Here is a 14,277-nt window from a genome sequence, read left to right on the forward strand (position 1 = left end):
CGTCTGTCTGCTCCCTCCGTCTCTCCGCGCAGATCAATCCAGTGAATTTATGCCTTTTTAATTTTTCCTCTCAGAGACCTGAGCAACAACAAGATCAACTCTCTGACCAACTCGTCCTTCTCCAACATGAGCCAACTCACCACTCTGTAAGTCCTGATCAGCCTCAGCCAAGAGCTAGTATTTCATTCTAGTGCTGACAGTAGGATGGAAACGGCTGAATTTTATATACATACATATGTAATTATTTTTGCATTGCAGAATCTTGAGCTACAACTCCCTGCGCTGTATCCCCAAAATGGCCTTCAGTGGACTGCACTCTCTCCGGCTGCTGTGAGTTCATTTTTATAGTTTAAATGCATATATATATATATAGATATATATATCTATATATCTATATATAGATATATATATATGTATATATCTATATATAGATATATACATATATACACACATATATGTGTATATATAACTAGGTTTGAGTCTTAAAATCCTATTTTTAATACAAAATGTGTCTTGCTGGTGGTGAGAGAGTTTCTCTCCTTCCCCGTGCAAATCAAATGTTTAAAATGTTTCTTTGTTGTCACATAATTTTGAGAGAACAGCAGCTTCATTAGAGACGACTGAAGTTATTTTGAAAAAAGTCTTCTGAAGGACTCACTTTTAGACTAAATGAGTTATTAGGGAGGATATTTTTACAGTTTGCAGTGACTACAGAGACGGTGCAGCAGATGCTCCGAATCTTTGATTGACTCCAGAGGACTGAAACAGTCTAAACAGTTATGACAGATTATGAATTCACACACACACACACACTCACACATACACTCACACAACCTACGACCTATTTTCTCTGTTTAAATGGCAGCCAGCAGCAGCGTTGTTGTTCCGGCTCCCACTCCTGCCCACACCTCGTCTTCACACATCTTCCCAGTCTCCCTGCTCACCTCTAAGCGCCCTGAGCTCATCACCGCCACAGCCCGCTGTATAAAATCACTCTGACACTGATTACCGGAGAATGTTTGCCCCGCTAACCGTAATGGCTTTGACTCTGCCTCCGGGCTTTTATGAAGTTATGAAGTCTTTGATTGTGCACTCTCGGTGACCATGGGCTCCCGTGGATGAATTGGTCTGCTAAATAACTGAGATGTAGAATGTAAATGCCTCCGACAGATAGATGACGAAACCAAACCAACCTTTGGACCTGCATCCAAAGATACAGCAGCTGGATGCCCAGCACTTTAACTGGAGTGTACAGTTTGGTTCTGTGATGGAGAAACAGAGACCAGGCCCAGCAGCACTCTTTATGAGATTATGTATGCATCTGTGTGTGTATATATACATATATATATATATATATATGTTGGTGCCTGTATGCATAACTTACATGTTTGTCATATGCTGGCTTGGTGCCCGTTAGTATGTGTGTGGGAGGAGAGTTATCGGCCTTCCATGTGTGCTCATAGCAGGCACACTTTTTACTACTGACAACAAAGCTTCAACAAAGCCTCTTTTTTACGGCGGGATTCGACTAAAGCCCCGATCATTACGAGGCACAAAGTGTAAGAGCCCTTTTAGCGTGGAATGAGAGTGAAGCTCGGTCATCATTAGCTGATGTCGCCTTGCTCGCCCGGGCGAGCTGCTTTGATCTCTAATGAAGCTGCGTCCGTTATTTCTGCTCTTACTCACTCACGCCACCTTCACTTTTAAAATATTCCCAGTGCAAGTGTGTTAGACGCCATGTGAGGCCCTCCCCCAACGCCACACACACACACACACACACACACACACACACCATACAGGCTCAGAACTATTGAAGCTGAGACACACACACACACACACACACATATACGCACAGACTGTCTGGGCTACCGTGTTGTCTCAGTCAGACAGGAGTCCAAATGAAGCTGAAAACTTTGATGTTTTTTACTGCTGGTGTGATCAATCATAAGCCTCCCATTAAATGTCAATTGGTGCCATGGCTTTTTTTTTTAATATTTCTTCTATTTTACTAAGCAACGCTGTGGGGGTGCAACAAAACTGAAGGGACAATGAGCTCCATTTAATAGTTTCAACTTTAAGACCCCACACGGGGTTCAAAGTTCAACATTGGAGGCTTCATAGAAACCACAGTAAGATGCCAACTACAAATACAGCCGGGACACACTCATCGCATACTCACAAACACTGAGGTGCCAAAGCCTTTATAAAGCTGCACCTTTGGCTTTACAGAGCAATAAAGAGGAGAAGAATCATTAACGCTCAGGGCTTCAAACAGACCAGGGGCCTGAGCCTGGCATAGACGTGGTGCGGTTTGGTGCAAGTGTACGTGTGTGTGTGTGTGTGTGTGTGTGCGTTTGTGTACGTGTGTATGATGATTGCGGTTTGAGCTGCAGATTAATAAGCTGCTAATTGGCCTGCTGGGTATTAGGTGTGAGGTGAGGGAGCTGAGACAGCGCTGGGGCGTGGTTCGCCAGGGTTTGGGTGGGAGGCTGTGAGAAAAGAAAGTGATATGAAATTTATCACATAAAGGAAAAGAGCAGGAAAGAAAGTATGAAAACTACTGTTGGATACAGAGCTGTGAGTAAATGTCAGCATCACACAACCCTCAACACAGCAGCTAAACCTAAAACCTTTAGGACTCACAGAATCACCAATCATTATTAACTGGTTGCAGGTGAACAAGTCTGTGGATATTTTAAGGAAGTTGGACTGTACAGCTACTTTCTAGTCATAATTCATCATTTCTGTCCAGAAACATCAAATGCAATTTCACTCCGAGAACTGTGCCGGGCTCGAGGTAAGCTGACATAGGTAAGATGGAGTGATGTAATGATATACAGCTGCAGAAAAGACGAGTAAAAAGACACGGAGACGGAAAGAGAGAACGTTTGTAAGGAAGCAGATCGGGTTTCTTTCTGGAGACTCCCTGGCTCCTTTCTCCCATGAGATCTCTGCCTGGCTGGCACACTGCTGCTGGCTCCATGCCCCCAGTATCCTAACTGTTCTCCGACAACCGCAGCCCAACTACTCAGTCTGCTCTAACAAGCATTCTCCCATGCACACAGGCCAATTAACTTGTTGTCTCAGATGGTTACATTGAATATTTCCTCTCTCGTACTCCAGCACAGCTCTGTATCCTCGCACTGACCGGCTTTCCCTTTTCTGTATCCTTTCTCCTGACTCTTCCGCGACTTTAATGGATCAAACAAAAGAAGGAAGTAGGATTTCAAAGTCTGTTTATACGTCAGTCCTCCTCATCCAGGCGTTCAGAGTAGATGTGTCATGTATCCGTACCCTGGACTGAGCTGTGGTAACATTAGTGTGCGGTCAGCTGAGAGTTGGAGGTGGTAATGACCCGACGGATTACAGCAGCCATCAGTCATGGAGCCATTAAGCCGCGCTGGCTTGTCACCCTAGATGGTATTCAGAAAACAGCAGGGAGAATAACATTATCCTGTGTGCACAAAAGTGTACGCACAGACAAACATTAATGCCCAAACATACAAACACGTTAATCTGCATTAACTATATTGTTTTTTACTGTCCTGTAACGTGGTGCAGCTCTGCCCCCCCCCCTCCCTCTGGACACTTGTTGGCCCTGCCAGCCAGACACACAGAGAAACTTGACACCAATCTTTTCCAGAATCCAGAGGCCCATATCTCTGCCAGCTGCACAACCAGCAATACAAACCACTTAACATCCCACACAATACTTAAATATTCCCCAACATTTTTCCTGTTTTTTTTTTTTCTGGGTCTGCAACTGATGTTTATTGTCAGTATTGGTTAATTGTCCAGTTACTTTTTGATTATTCATTTTAAAAGACCAGAAAGGTGTAATATAGTATAGTATATGTAATATTCTACCACAGAGATAAAAGAAAAGCAACACATCTTTACACTGTAATGAGCTTTTTTTGCTTTAAATGTGACTCAAGTGATTCATTGATTATCAAAATAGCTGTTTATTAATGAATTGTCCAATTATTTCAGCTCTTATAGAAAAGTACGAAAGGTTTTTTTTCATGAAATAAATCCATGGTCATACATTTTCCTTCCTCCGTCTCCCCTTAGGTCTCTCCATGGCAACGAAATCTCCGAGCTTCCTGATGGCATCTTCAACGATGTGGCCTCACTTTCTCATTTGTAAGTAGTGACACACACGACTGCACGCCCCACCGATAGCCTGTATGATACCATCAGCACTTACTCTGTTTGTGAAGTCTACACACATGCACACACACACATGCACACACATGCAAGCCTTCAGGCACAGAGGGGGTCTGGTCAGACAGCCGGAGAGTGTGGCTCACAGTGGCCTGTCTGTAGTCCTCTTTGGTGGGCTCCGCATGAGCCAGACCCCCCCTTAATCAGCCACAGTCCTGTGGTTAAAGCAACACACAGACCCCTCCACTGTCTCATCTCCCTGTCACATCTCCGACACACACACACACACACACACACACAGATTCTCCATGGTCTGTAGACCTTTAGTGTTTGTTTTGGGCTGTTTATTTATGTCTGTAATTTCGTGTGTGTCCGTCGGGGGTGTGCAGTGTGCAGCAGCTGTGCGGTTGTGGACATGTAGAAAACGACACAGAAGTATCTTTGCAGCGTGCCCTCTGCCATCCGGCCGAGATATTCACGTCATCCCTTGACAGTCAAGAGATCAATACACCTATCAGTGTCAGAGCTGGAGAGGAAGAAGGGCGGACAGAGGGAACACAGACATTTTTTGGAGAGCGGTGCAAGAAGTCAAGGCCGCGTGAGAACGTGGTGAAGGGAGGGATGGATGGAGGGGAGGCATTGATCCACAGTCACAGTCAAGTGGCTTTCATGTTAGCAGATGTCGGGTGTCAGCTATTGGCCCGGCCTGAAAGATGAGCCTGTGCTCCACCGTAATGGAACAGCATCGATTCAGGAGTGTTTGTGCATCCAACGGGAGGACAGAGCGGCATTGATTCACGACCACCGTGACAGAAGTGGTTAAGAGTGCCTTCTGTTCACACCTTTGCCTATAATTGAAAGGCCCTCCTCCGGATGATGTATGGCACAACATGGCATTGTGCATTAAACTTTAAATCTGTTTAATTCTCAGAGAAGCAGCGTTTTAGTTGTCCAGTTCACCAAGTTGAGTTTGACATGGTTTCTTTCATATAAGGGTGTAGAGACATCTGCTGGTGGTGGAGTGTACTACACCGTGTTACTACTTGGCTAAATGATGGTTTAAAAGTGTAACACAGCTATTTTCTCTCTGCTCCATCAGGGCAATCGGCGCCAACCCCTTGTACTGTGACTGCCGCCTGCGCTGGCTGTCTGACTGGGTGAAGACCGGCTACAAAGAGCCCGGCATCGCCCGCTGTGCTGGCCCACAGGGCATGGAGGGCAAACTGCTGCTCACCACACCTGCGAAGAAGTTTGAATGTACAGGTGAGTTACAGTGTTGGACACAGAAACTTAACGTTAGTAAGATTAGTATGTACATGTAAATCATTACTCCTCTTGCTCTGGCGTTTCCCCAGGAGATGTGGACACTGCAGTCCTGGCCAAGTGTAACCCCTGTCTGTCCAGTCCGTGTCTGAACCAAGGCATCTGCCACAGCGACCTGATGGAGATCTACAGGTGCAGCTGTCCTCCAGGATTCAAGGTCAGACCTGTTTAAAACCACCAACTATTTGGGAATAATAATAATAATATATAAGTGCACCTCAGTGTGCTGCAGGACAATGGACCTTATCTCTGTTCTCTGTCTCAGGGCAAGACCTGCGAGACAGCTCTGAATGCCTGTGTGAGTAACCCCTGCGCCAACGGAGGAAGCTGCCAAGTGAATGAGGATGAGGAGGGAGAATACAGGTGAGGAAGAAACCATTTAATCAATGAAATAATTCATCTTCATAATACTGTGACATGATGAGGTAATGTGTGTGTGTCTGTGTGTGTGTGTGTGTGTGTTCACAGTTGCACATGTCCACTGGGCTTTGAGGGCCCCACTTGCCAAACCAACATTGACGACTGCGAAGACAACGACTGTGAGAACGGAGCAACGTGCATCGACGGAGTCAACAACTACACTTGTTTTTGTCCCCCCTACTACACAGGTGAGTGCATGCAGCACAGTTTGACTGGAGGAGCAACTGCACTGCAAACCCCCCCCCCACCTTTTGTTTCTAGAGAAATGTGGTGGTATGTAATGAAGAAAAGTTCACTATAAAACACAATATGACCTCACAACTAATAAACCAGAAGAAATACAAGGTAAATGTGCTTCAAACTAGATTACATTTTAAATTAGTGAGACATTGGGCTTCTCTACAGCTGAAGAACAAATACATTCACTGTGTTGTCTTGCCAAGATTAAAACTCTCGCCTTGAACTAAGCAGAGCCGACTAGTTTTCTCTCCGTGCTTGTCAGGATTTGTACTTTTCTTCGTCTAGCAGAGACCAATTACCTTATTTCTTTTCGTTTCACGTCAAATATTGTAATAGAAATTGTGTTTGACAAGATTATTTTTCTTGGATTAAAAAATGAAACTGGTCATAATAATAAATTCATGACTTTCTCATTTGGTGTTTTTTGCAGGATGGTTCTTGTTCTGTGTTGTGCAACAGTTAATGCTTTTGTTTCTCTGCAGGGGAGATGTGTGAAGAAATGGAGGATGTGTGCGCCCCAGGACGTAGCCCCTGCCAACATCAGTCTACCTGCCTCATCACCTCCACAGGACCCAAGTAAGATACACCAGATGTTACAGAAAGACTTAGGAGGTAGGTTTGTCCTTGTGTGCTTGATTCCAGTGTTGTGTTTGTGTACTGCAGGTGTGTGTGCTCTCCTGGTTATGTTGGTGATGACTGCAGTTTAGACTATAACGACTGTGAGGAGCATCGCTGTCAGAATGGCGCTCAGTGTATGGATGAGCTGAATGGATACTCCTGCGTCTGTCCTGAAGGGTACAGGTGAGAGGAAAACAAGTGTAACATGCACAGGCTTTGTTTTTGCCCTTCCAAAATTAATCCCCCGCTCTCTTTCTCCCCTCAGTGGTCAGCTGTGTGAGGTTCCCCCATCTCCGCTGTCCCTGTGTGAGCTGGCCGACTGCCAGAACAACGCCCCGTGCGTGGAGCGGGGTGGGCGTGCCCTCTGCCAGTGTCCTCCGGAGTTTGGGGGCCCACGCTGCGAGAAGCTGGTCAGCGTCAACTTTGTGGACAGAGACTCCTACCTACTGCTCTCTGACCTCAAGAACTGGCCTCAAGCCAACATCACCCTACAGGTATTCACACCGGGCGTTAACGTGTGAACACTACTATGATTTCTGTGTGTGAACGCTGACTTTCTCAAACCTGAATTAACCCAAAGCAAAAATTTTCCCTCTGTAGGTGTCAACGGCGGAGGATAATGGTATCCTGCTGTACAATGGAGACAACGATCATATTGCAGTGGAGCTCTACCAAGGTCATGTCAAGGTCAGCTATGACCCCGGCAGCCAGCCAGGACACGCCATCTACAGGTGAGGTGTTGAAAGGTCACTGTGGGCTGATTCCTGCTGAAAAGATGGTATTTGTATTTGGTATTAAGTCACTAAATCTTCTTTCTGATCTCCTCTGCAGTACTGAGACTATCAACGATGGCCAGTTCCACACAGTGGAGCTAGTGACCTTTGACCAGATGGTGAACCTGTCCATTGATGGGGGTCTCCCTACCACAATGGACAGCTTTGGGGCGGTGCGGCCCCTCAACGGGGAGGCTCCACTTTACGTGGGGGGTAGGGGCCCTCTCCAGAACACACCTCCCTCCTCTGCAGGCACTCTTAACTACTACACTACTGTCAATCACCACCCCTCCCCCCTCGCTTTGTCACCACCGCAACCAACCCCTTCCCCTCAACCATGCAACCCTTCAACCCCGTCCTACCTCCACCCAAACCCAAACCGTATCCTCCACTCACACCATCCCCTCCTTCAGTCATGACTGTGTTTGCTAGGGGCCAAACATTAATTCACAATGCAAAACAAGGCACAACATGCCGTATTCTCACATTTGTAATGAACAAATAACACATTTTATCATAACTCTCAAAAGTGACCTAAGATACAATACATTTTATTAATCCAATGGATTTATTGTCATTACAGCACATTTTTACAGTGTGCAAAGTGCGCCCTCTAGTGATCACTATAAGAACTACCAGACACAGTCTTTGCATGGACTTGCTTGCACAAAATGCAACTGTATTTATTTGTAATGTGATTTAGTCGCTCCTGACATTCACAAAATTCAAATATTTAGTTCAATAATGGCAAAAGAAAGCTTTTGTTGTCATGTCAGCCCCAGTTTTCAGGGCTGACATGACAGTTTGCTCAGGAGTGGCTCAGAACTTGTACAGTTTGTTGCTGTGCTGTGCTGTGCTGTGCTGTGCTGTGCTGTGCTGTGCTGTGCTGTGCTGTGCTGTGCTGTGCTGTGCTGTCTTTCATTCATACAACACTACAGGAGACAGTCTCCCATATCTCTTTGCCTTTTGCTGTCCTCTGTTTCAAGGATGATGTGTCTTGTGGTGCAAATGCAAAATATGAATATTAGAAAGTGTTGCATTTATTAATTTGACTAATTGTATATGCACTGTTGGGACATACGTGTTTGAAAATGTCTTCCTCCATTACACTCATACCAGCCCTGTGTTAGTTGTCTGTTTGTGATCCAGAATGCAAGTCTTCACACCAATAAACATCGTCTCTGTGCTCTCCCCTCCTCCAGGCATGCCAGTGGATGTACACTCAGGCACTTTCCGTCTCTGGCAGATCCAGAACGGCTCCAGTTTCCACGGCTGCATCCAGAACCTGTACATCAACAACGAGCTCCAGGACTTCACCAAGACCCAGATGAAGCCCGGCGTGGTACCGGGCTGCGAGCCCTGCAAGAAGATCTACTGTGTACATGGCATCTGTCAGCCTGATGGGGTCCAGGGACCGGTGTGCCACTGCCAGCCAGGCTGGAGCGGGCCGCACTGTGACCAGCCTGCAAGCAACCCCTGCCAGGGCAGCAAGTAGGTTAACACATGGGAAAGAATTTATATTGTACGGCAAAGATCTTTTTGCCCTTTGATTTCCTATCCAAAGGAAGTACTCTAATCCTTTACTTTAGTAAAAGTACCAATAAAACTACACAACATAAAGATACTTGTATTATATTACCAGTAAAAGTTCTGCATTCAAAATCCAACTAAAGTAAAAGATAACACAAGTACTATCAGCTGAAAGTACTATGGCCAGTGTCTGATGAACATTAACATTAGATTAATAGATGTGTAGGTGACATTTTATCATTAGCTACTTGTAACCACTTTATATAGAGTTAAGGACCTGACCACACTGATTCTTTCTTTGTGAGAGTCACAGGGCAAAAAGTTTGTGAACAAGAAGTGAAATCTTTAATAATTTACTGTATTTTAAAAGCTTTTAGTGTGAAAAGTAACTTGTAACTACATCTGTCAAATAAATGTAGTGGAGTTGAAATATAAAACAGCCTGAAATGGTAATGGTAAAGTGCACAGAACTCAAAATGATACTCAAGTACAGAGATCAAGTAAATGTACTTAATGACTTTATTTTTCGATTCTGCTCTTGATCAGCTTAATTGATTTACTTACTGAGCAGGGAGCTTGATTTTGTTGACTGTATCTCGACAGGTGCGTTCATGGGAAGTGCATCCCGCTGGACGCTCAGTCGTACCGCTGCGAGTGTGTGGAGGGTTACCGCGGCGCCCTGTGTAACCAGCAGGGAGAGCTGTTCAACCCCTGCCGTCGTCTGGCCTGCAAACATGGTCGCTGTCAGATCTCAGACACGGGAGACGCCTACTGTCACTGTGAAAGTGGCTACACTGGGGAGCTCTGTGATGCAGGTTGGTTTGCTTTCTGTCGATCTGTAATCCTCAGAGGGGGGGAGAAAAGAAAATGTTTAAAAAGCTGATATGATTTAGTGATCACACTTATGTCTGTGTTCCTCTTCCCAGAGTCTGAGTGCCGAGGGGAGCCTGTGCGAGACTTCTACCAGGTACAGCGAGGCTACGCCATCTGCCAGACAAGCCGCATGGTCTCTTGGGTGGAGTGCACCGGAGCCTGCGACACGGGGGCCTGCTGCGCCAGCCAGCGAATGAAACGCCGGAAATACACGTTTGAATGCAGCGACGGGACCTCTTTCAGCGAGGAAGTGGAGAAGACCATCAAGTGTGGCTGCGTGGGCTGCATGTAGCGCCGTTCACTCACGTTTCCTGCCACTGCTGCCGAGCAGAAGAAAGAAAGAGAGAAAGATAGAAAGGAGGAAAGAGGACTGGAGGAAAGCAAGGGAGGGAAAGAAAGAAAGAGAGAGTTTAAAGAATATATATAAAACCTCTATCTATATATTATGGACAACAATGTTTGTAAAATAGGACATTTTCTCCCCTTCCAAGGGTGTGTGACCTACAGTAACACAGAGAAACCAACAATGTAGAAGTGACAACAACAGCAACAAAACCATTGTATCTGCAACATTGTTCCAAGGGGTCCAGAGATTTCAAAGGTGTTGCATTCAGAGCGAGGCATCCCTCCAACCCAAATTACCCAGTGTGAATTCCCCATCCATCTGCGAGGCCTCTGACAGCCAAGCCACCATCTACCATCTTTATTTCGTGGAAGCGGTGAGGACAGTGGGGTCCAGCCTGGCTAAGAACAGCAGAAGAGAGGCAGAGAAAGACAAAAAGGAGGCAAAACAAAACAAAAAAAAAAAAAAAAAAAAGAGGAGAGCTGGACCGTTTGACTTGGCAAAGCTATCTTGAGTTGACCTTGGCTGGGTTACCTGGACTGGGCTGGATATGGTTTGGGTTGAGTTAAAGTTGGTGTTGGTTTGGTGTACCAATTTCTCTGCCAGGATACAGTCATCCATCCACACATGCACATGTAGAAGTGAACAAAGGAAAGGTAGGGTTAGAGTGGCACATAATCCGGTGCGGATGTCGTGGCTTTGAGGCCAGGTGGTCTGGTGTCACAGCCGTTTGCTGTGAGGAACCGTAACATAGAAATTCCATAAAAATAGAGACTGCACTGACTAGCAGCACTGAAAACGACAGTCATACACCTCTCTGAAGTACATGATCACACATGCATGGCATACGTACGTTTACACACAGTCTTAACGCTTGTAAAGGTGAGACGGCTTGTGTGCTGCAAGTATCTTTTCTGTTCACACAGCGAGCCCGTGTGGCGCTGGCAGTGCCCGGTGGTCATCAGTCCCTCAGCATACATTGCCTCAGGGTTAGGATGACTCGTATAATCCCACCCCCCTTTTGAGCAGGAGGCCGTTCAGCCCCGCTCCTCTTGATGCCTGCAGTATTAAACTCGCAAACTGTTGCATGTGTGGAGAAGAGTTTGCCAACAAATATGTAGAGCTCCTTAATATCATAAATGTTATAACGAAACAAAAAGGTTGCAGAATCATCTTCTGATTTTTGTTTTGTTCCGTCTAATTTCTCATATTGATTTGTGTTTATTTTTGTTATATTTTTGTTATATTTTGATGTAACCTAACTCCTTTAGCCGTCCCCCCGTCCCCCCCGACCCTCCCCGACAACCCTTTATATAGAAATGCCTAACAGATTCTAATATATATATATATTTGTATTTCATTTTGGTATAGTATTTTTCTATGTTAAAGAGTAAGTCTGTTTCTGGAAGCTTTGGGACTGGTGGAAAGGCATTCAGTTGGTTCCCTTGGTGTTTTTATTTGTTGATCTCACTCGCGCCAACAAGATAATTAATTACGTTAATTGGCCAAAAATACAGCAGCTGGTTGGCCTTGTTGTATAGGAGGCAGTATTGGTCTAGAAATATGTTTAATATTGTATATGTTGTCTTCCATGTGAATATTACATCTAATTCATGAGAGTCTGTGCTTGTTTTTATTTATTTTATCTAAAAGGCCTTTCCCTGTAGAAAGTGAAAGGCGTAAATGTTGCTGACTTTCAAATATTTTCAAAAAGAAGATGAAAAAAGGTAAAATAATGAATAAAAATAGCATAAAAATCTGTAAGGTATTTGTAACATCACTTAATAGCGAGTTACGACAGTGTTTTCCCTCCTCTCTGGCTCGGACATTCCTCGTTTGCTGCAGGGGCTGGAGAGGTCAGAGCTGGGATTAAGAGGTGTCCCCCTCAAATGTACCTTGTAATTACCATACCACACCTTAAGGCTTCTGATTGTTTTCATGTTCATTTTGTTGAAGTGCTGGGTTGTAATTTCTATCATTTTAATTTGAGAGACGTTTGCCATAGAAAGAAGGTTGTTTTTAGTTCAACAGAGTAAAAGTAGTCAAGCTCAACTGATCATAAGCTGCTGTCAAGCCAGAAGAAATGGGATGAAGTTGCTTCTGTGGACAATAATCATGTTAAAGTACATCATCCTAGATCTGTTTGAATGGGCAACTGTGTGAAGCATTACATGCCTACTACTGACAGATAATAAATGAGAACGGTTTGGACATTTCAACGTCTGCCAGCTCCGACTGGCTACCCACACGAAAAAAAAAGAAGAAATGGTGCCAATTACAGTGAACACAACAGTCATACCTGAATGTATAAATGTGTATAGATAAATATGACCTATGCTTATTCATGAAGTGGTAACTTTTAGCTGTTATTTAGTTTCCAATGTAAGATATAGAAATCACATACTGTTCAATAAGTGACAGTCCATCGGGATGGCTTAAGGCATTGTTCTCCCAGCAGATTGGGATTGTGTTTATCCATTTTGCTGATCTAAATGTTTAAAAAAAAAAGTCTTTTTATAGTGTGAAAGGCTGCAGATCCAGATCTCAGCTTGGTACAGTGCACACAGAGCTCCTATCCATATTGCTACCCATGTTAACTTTGTTTTACATGCTGTTGATGTGATCCCAGTGGTGTACAATAACATTAAAAGGATACTGATGAACAGTCACTGTAATTCTTAGGCTGTGTGCCTCGTACAGGTGCACCTTTAGTCCAATGTGGCTTTCTTTTCATGTCTCCTTTCCTTCCTCTGCACTGCTCTGAACTGGACTGGTGCATTCAACTTTCTGGTAGACATCTTAGTGGTGCTTGTGCTATATTGAGATGTGATTCAGTTACCTGGTCACGTGACCAGGAACACAGATTTTCCATCCTATGACCTATATACATAAATATGTTATTGTAAAACAACACAATGTCTCTGTTGTATTGAACTGGTGCAAAAACTTAAGAAATAGCCCTGGTTGTGTTCCGTCTGTTTGCTTTTTTGTTACAGGATTGATGGTGGGATTAAACTGAAAAACTCCCAATAATGCTGAATGTATGTAGTGCCACCGACAAAATGTTTACCAAACCTCCACTCTTTTTCATTAATTAAACTTAAATGTGTGTGCTTTTAAAATGTCTTGTCTTCTTTGTTATTGTAACTCTCAACTCCCTGATAACTGGGCAAACATCATGCATCATGACCGAAGGCTCCACGACAGCTACTAAATGAATTCATGGGAGTTTTGTGTTGACGTTGTGTTGAAGTCCCTGTTATCGCTTGAAGTTCATCGGAGGCAAATCCCCTGCTAAGGAACTGGCCATCAACTGGGAACGTACCGTCTACCATTTTTTGAGTCCGAGACAATTTTTATCAAGAGAGAAGATCAGATCAGTTCAGTGAATTCAGGAAATTAATAAAGTTGTTTTCTTGGCCTTAACTGTGTGAAAGCACATAAAGTCCCGAGGGTTTGGGGATCGTCATGCTAATCCATCCAGCCACACAGAGCCAAGGTCTAGCTCACAACACCGCAGAGTGAGTAATCCCTCGTTTGGTGTTATTAAACCTGTGGGTACGATTGGAGGGAGAAAAACATTCCCTGTGGTTTATTTTTGCACAACCTTCAACGACAGGATGGACCAAGTCGCCCCTGCCTCCAAGTAATAATCTGCTCTCAAACATACGTCCCGCTCAAGAGTGACTGGTTTCCTTGTGCGTTTCAAGGTGGAGGACATTACATGTCACCACCAGTCACCTACATCGTTCCTACAGCACCCTCAGCTGTCCCTGAAACCACTACCTCGAATCAAATAACGCTCCCTCCAATAGTTCAGCAGGTTCAAACTATTCAAACTGATTTTCCACTTAATTCGGACAAGCTGGAAAGGAAATTAGTCAAATAGATTTGACCTCAGTAAAGATGCTGCTGTTCTCTGACACACTACGATCACACGGCAGCAGATGCTTTCCAAAAGGAGAGCAGATTTCAAAAGGAGATGAGTCT

At 44.5% G+C, this 14,277-nt stretch overlaps 1 protein-coding gene and 1 long non-coding RNA gene across 2 annotated transcripts in view; one reads left to right on the forward strand and one right to left on the reverse strand.

Annotated features, from left to right (window-relative positions):
• The window catches only part of slit1a (slit homolog 1a (Drosophila)), an 84,195-nt gene extending 70,786 nt beyond the window's left edge, over positions 1-13,409 (forward strand). Inside the window, exons 23-37 of the mRNA XM_070840845.1 lie at positions 75-146; positions 259-330; positions 4,075-4,146; positions 5,267-5,430; positions 5,523-5,647; positions 5,756-5,853; positions 5,959-6,098; positions 6,633-6,726; positions 6,814-6,951; positions 7,034-7,262; positions 7,369-7,499; positions 7,600-7,754; positions 8,744-9,032; positions 9,675-9,886; positions 9,998-13,409. Coding sequence (XP_070696946.1) covers positions 75-146; positions 259-330; positions 4,075-4,146; positions 5,267-5,430; positions 5,523-5,647; positions 5,756-5,853; positions 5,959-6,098; positions 6,633-6,726; positions 6,814-6,951; positions 7,034-7,262; positions 7,369-7,499; positions 7,600-7,754; positions 8,744-9,032; positions 9,675-9,886; positions 9,998-10,236 — 2,230 coding nt within the window. The 3' untranslated portion in view covers positions 10,237-13,409. The remainder of the gene's footprint in view (positions 1-74; positions 147-258; positions 331-4,074; positions 4,147-5,266; positions 5,431-5,522; positions 5,648-5,755; positions 5,854-5,958; positions 6,099-6,632; positions 6,727-6,813; positions 6,952-7,033; positions 7,263-7,368; positions 7,500-7,599; positions 7,755-8,743; positions 9,033-9,674; positions 9,887-9,997) is intronic.
• Positions 8,413-10,085, reverse strand: LOC139210713 (uncharacterized). Its single transcript, XR_011585269.1, has 2 exons — positions 9,636-10,085; positions 8,413-9,017 (listed from the first exon to the last, which is right to left on the reverse strand). It is a non-coding gene; the product is annotated as an uncharacterized lncRNA (long non-coding RNA).
• Positions 13,410-14,277: the final 868 nt, after the last annotated feature.

This window comes from Pempheris klunzingeri, chromosome 12 (genome assembly GCF_042242105.1).
Source record: "Pempheris klunzingeri isolate RE-2024b chromosome 12, fPemKlu1.hap1, whole genome shotgun sequence".
Classification (NCBI taxonomy): Eukaryota; Metazoa; Chordata; class Actinopteri; order Acropomatiformes; family Pempheridae; genus Pempheris; species Pempheris klunzingeri.